This window comes from Bidens hawaiensis, unplaced genomic scaffold (genome assembly GCF_021521415.1).
Source record: "Bidens hawaiensis isolate Kalapana, Puna unplaced genomic scaffold, B.hawaiensis_p1.1 tig00045389_1, whole genome shotgun sequence".
NCBI lineage: Eukaryota > Viridiplantae > Streptophyta > Magnoliopsida > Asterales > Asteraceae > Bidens > Bidens hawaiensis.
Window position 1 is genome coordinate 124,963 of NW_027498072.1, and position 4,468 is coordinate 129,430.

Consider the following 4,468-nt stretch of genomic DNA (forward strand, 5'->3'; position numbering starts at 1 on the left):
ATATTACAAAATCTTCTACTAATATGTGTTTTTTATTTTTTTCAGGTATAATGATTCATTTATGTTATATTATTTCTTATTCATTGCATTGTTTATTTATAAAGTATTTTTTTTATGTTATAGATATAGTTTAACATCTTTTGTAACATCTGAGGGTAAAAAACTTATGTCAAATATTTGTGTTGACTGAATGCATAGTTTATATTTTATATTGTTTGTTGATATGTTTTTCACCCGTGTGTAACACGGGTTATTATCCTAGTAAAAAATATATTAACAAAATGCAACAAGAATTTATTAAATAGTTAATTGGTCGGATGTTTCCAGTGGTTTACATGTATTTCATGTTTAGCCCCTGGTCCAAATGGTTTGATATAGTGCATCTAGATGCTCTGTAGCGTGGGACAGCCGTTATCAGTTAAACTTTTTAGTATGTTTGTCTTTTAGCAGGGAAGACATTTTAGCCATTCTACACCTACTTAGTTGAGAAAACTTAACAACCAACTAGTCTAGATGAGTCAAACGTTTCGCGAGCTACTTAAGATCAGCTCGTGAAAAAGCTTGATCTAGTTGAGCTGAAAAGAGTCAGAGCCGAAAAGTAAGGTTGGTAATAAACATATATGTTTTATAGTTATTGATTAATCTATATAATGTTATAAAAGTAACTAAATAATATATTTTATGTTATATATAAAATATAACTAAAAGTTATAAAATAATTACAAATATATTAAAAATTAATTAAAAAATAGTAAATAAGCTAAGCTTGATCCTAAAAAATTACTCACGAGTCAAGTTTGAGCTTTTAAAAATAAAGACCGAAACGAGTCGAGCTCAAACTTTATGTAAGTTAAACAAGTCAAGCTCAAGCTATGGTTGGATTATTAAAATGAAAAAAGATAATAATAAGCTGATAGATAGGCAATAAATAAATAAATAATTGGGTAATTATCATATACTTGAGACCTCCAGATTCCAGAAGGAAGCTTATGTGGCAGGCAGCACAGTTGATATTGAGAAACTGATTCGATCGATCAATCAGATGGATCTGTCTGAATTGTGGGCCATCTTCGGACCAGGCGTCGCGGGGGCTGTATTCGGAGCCGGGTGGTGGTTTTGGGTGGACGCCGTCGTTTGCAGCTTCGTTCAAGTCTCCTTTCTTCACTACCTTCCTGGTTCTCTTTCTCTATTTCTCTTGCTTGTTAGGGTTTGCTTTTCTTTCAACTATTATTATGAATTTAATTTAATTTTAGTTTATTTATTATTATAGGAATATTTGCATCTTTGGCTGCTTTGATGTTTAATTGTGTTAGAAGAGAGGATATTGACTACTCTCCCTACGAAGAAGGCGAATGGAGGTTCGACTATTTATTTTAGTTTTTGGTTTTTGCCCCAAATTAAGTTATTTAAGCCCTAATTAGATATTCTTATTATTTTTTTTTGAATGTGGATGAGGAAGTTAATTATGATTCTATACCTTTTGTTATTGTAGTGTGTTTTACTTAACAAAATGAATGCCTTTCGCAATGTTTGATTTTGATCTATTTTCACGGTTAATATCTATTAACCCTTTTATGATCTTTCATTGTTTTATCTTTTAAATGTTTGTTGGAAAATGAGTTCGGTAGTGATCTATGTACGTACGGTAATTTACATTTCAAAGCATTCATCATTCTAAATTCTTTTAAGTGTATGCACTTTTATGAAATGACACGCTTAGTTTGAGCTGGATGGAGTATGCCATGCTATGTTGATGGCTGATTGAGAATGAATATGCACCATGTTTGTATTGTGTTGCTTAGCTGCTATTTTTTTTGTTTGACATCATGTTAATTTTGGGTAGTGTAGGGATGATGGTGATGAGGATTTGGGATCTGCGGGCAGTTATCATAAATGGATTTAATAACGAAACAATATTGGGCACAGATAAAAAAGGGGGGGGGGGGTCTATTAAACAGTCCATAGATAAAGTAAACCAGTAACTCTATTTTCGTTGCTGTAGACAAAAATTATCTTTCTTTCTTTTTTTTTTTTTTTTTTGGTGACGCTAGTTTAATTAGTAATGGTTTACTCAGTTCATGTAAGTCTAATCTCTATAGAGATTACAGCTTGTTCATAGAGTAACAAGTTGTGTTTATGCTGATTTTAGGCATCACAATTTTACAAGGGTATGCTCTTACAGGAAATTGTTTTCTTAGGCTACCAAGGATTTTTTTTGTGTGTTGTTGATAGGAATCATGTTCTAGTTTCTAGTCTAAATGTCATTTGTCACTTTTAGGAGGGTGTCAAGTGCAACTTATATTCTATAGATAGGTATCAATGACTCCTTAGGGGGCAAGGAGAGTTTTATTCAGTTTTTTAGGCTCTCTGCTTAGCATTTAGAGAGGGCATAGTCCTGGTAACAATTCGGTGTTAGTCTATTGTGTCTGTAAGATCCGACAGGATCATCTTCTTCATATCATTTCTAGTTTCAGTTTATGTTACTTCATTCAATTTCCATTGCCATTAACCAGAATCGAATCCTATCATTTGTACACTACTTACGTATGTATCTACCATAGTTATCATGGTGCCTAACTGTGTTCAGCAGCTTAATGTCAGGTATATGCCTGAGCTAGGTAAGGCGCATAATAATATTAACACTTAATAGTAATATTGGACACCACACGTTATTGCCCATATCTAAAGTTCTAAAGTCAAAGGTGTGTACATCTTACATTCTTACTTGATCTGCTACCATTTAGGCCTACTAGTCTAAATATGGACCCTTAAGCAAACCTGGAACATGGAAGATAAAATCAGATCTAAATCACGTCTGGTGCTGATATGATCAAGTTGTGTAACTTAATAAGGTTTTCAAAATACTATTAATATCCTTGAGATCCGGGACAACCACATCACAAACATATTGTCAGTTTACTGCATTACGCTAATGCATATGGTCTGCTAACGAAAGGTTCTCTGAATATGTGGATCACTATCTCATTGTTGAAATGTAAATCCATAAACCTGATATTGAATGTGTCAACAGAAATGTTTTTTGATGTCATTAGATGAAGAATTTAGTAGCGAGCATATAACATGGATCATGGGTTGTCAGTATCATATCCACATAGAAGCCCCAGACCCCAGTATCCCTAGGCACTTTGTGTTGATTCCAAATATCTCCAAGCTTAAAAAAACCTAGATTAGATCTGCTTTAGAAATGTAAAGGCTTTCTTGTACCATGTACAATTTCTTGATTATTCTGGACCTCATTGTTAAGAACAACATCGAGAATTTGATGTTGATGTATCATGTATGTTAAAATTGTTAAGACGATTATATCATATTTTGATACGTATTTTACATTCTTACCTTTAATTCTTTAGAGGTTTATCTTGTTAGGAACACTAATAATCCGTTAGAGTAGGCGACTTTAATCTGGAGTTTTGTTGAGATTAGTATGGAAGATTAACTTGATTAACTTTTTTCCCAAATTGAAAGTAGCCTACAGGTGTCACGTTTTTCGTATTCTTGTTACTTGATTATATGTTTGTACTTCACTCTTGATTGCTGACATGGGTGCAGCAATCACTTAACATGGAGCACTTTTTTAAATTATTCATTGGCATTGGACTATTAAAGGGAACCTGTGTTTTTCAAACATTTTTATTGTCTTCTGTAAGCTTAGCTTAGCTTATAACCTTCATTTTATCCAATTCGTAAGCTATCTTTCTAGAAACGTGTATGTTTTCAGCTTAGCTTATAGCCTTCATGTTGTAATTTGTATGCATTTATACTGTATTCTATCAGCCATGTGCTTTATTGTGTCCTATACAACCATGCCCCAAAAACTGGCGTTAACTGTGTGTAATATTGCAGGTTGAAACTTTGGCTTTTTCTAGCTTATGTTGTGTCGTTTGTCTCATTGGCAGCATCAGTAGGATTGTTAATTCAAGATGCACTTGTGCCTGAAGGCCCTTCAGCTTGGACGGGAACTGCTGGTGTTTTGCAGTGTGTGCTTGTGTTAATTAGGTTGGTCTTTCTTTATTTGCTGAAAATACAATGTGTTACTTGTCCTACTAACAAGATATTTAGCTTATTCATAATAATTGATGTGTAGTGGACTTGTGTATTGGACGTCGCATTCGGAGTAAAGAGTGAGGTCTTCATTTCAAGGTGTCAGGTGTCATTTGTGGTTTTACATACTCATGCTTGTACATGTTTGTTGATGATAGCGAGACAATGTTTATGACCTTTCTTAAGGTAAAAGTGATTTGACCGAATTATATTTTCAGCTGATGTTTCTCCTGTGTATTGTGTATCGCCCTTTTGTTTTGTATCAAAATGATAAAACATAATGGTTAAAATTTTGATATTACAAAATGCCAAATAGGCAAAAATGGTTCCTAAAGATGGATGCTTAACATGTAGGATTGGATGACGATGCATCGACAACTATATATAATAGAATGGATATAAATAA

At 33.3% G+C, this 4,468-nt stretch overlaps 1 protein-coding gene across 1 annotated transcript; it reads left to right on the forward strand.

Annotated features, from left to right (window-relative positions):
• The first annotated feature begins 1,038 nt into the window (after positions 1 to 1,038).
• Positions 1,039 to 4,139, forward strand: LOC143595627 (uncharacterized). Its single transcript, XM_077074601.1, has 4 exons — positions 1,039 to 1,175; positions 1,271 to 1,358; positions 3,865 to 4,017; positions 4,106 to 4,139. The coding sequence occupies exons 1-4, from the start codon at positions 1,043 to 1,045 to the stop codon at positions 4,137 to 4,139; spliced, it is 408 nt and encodes a 135-aa protein (XP_076930716.1). The 5' UTR covers positions 1,039 to 1,042.
• Positions 4,140 to 4,468: the final 329 nt, after the last annotated feature.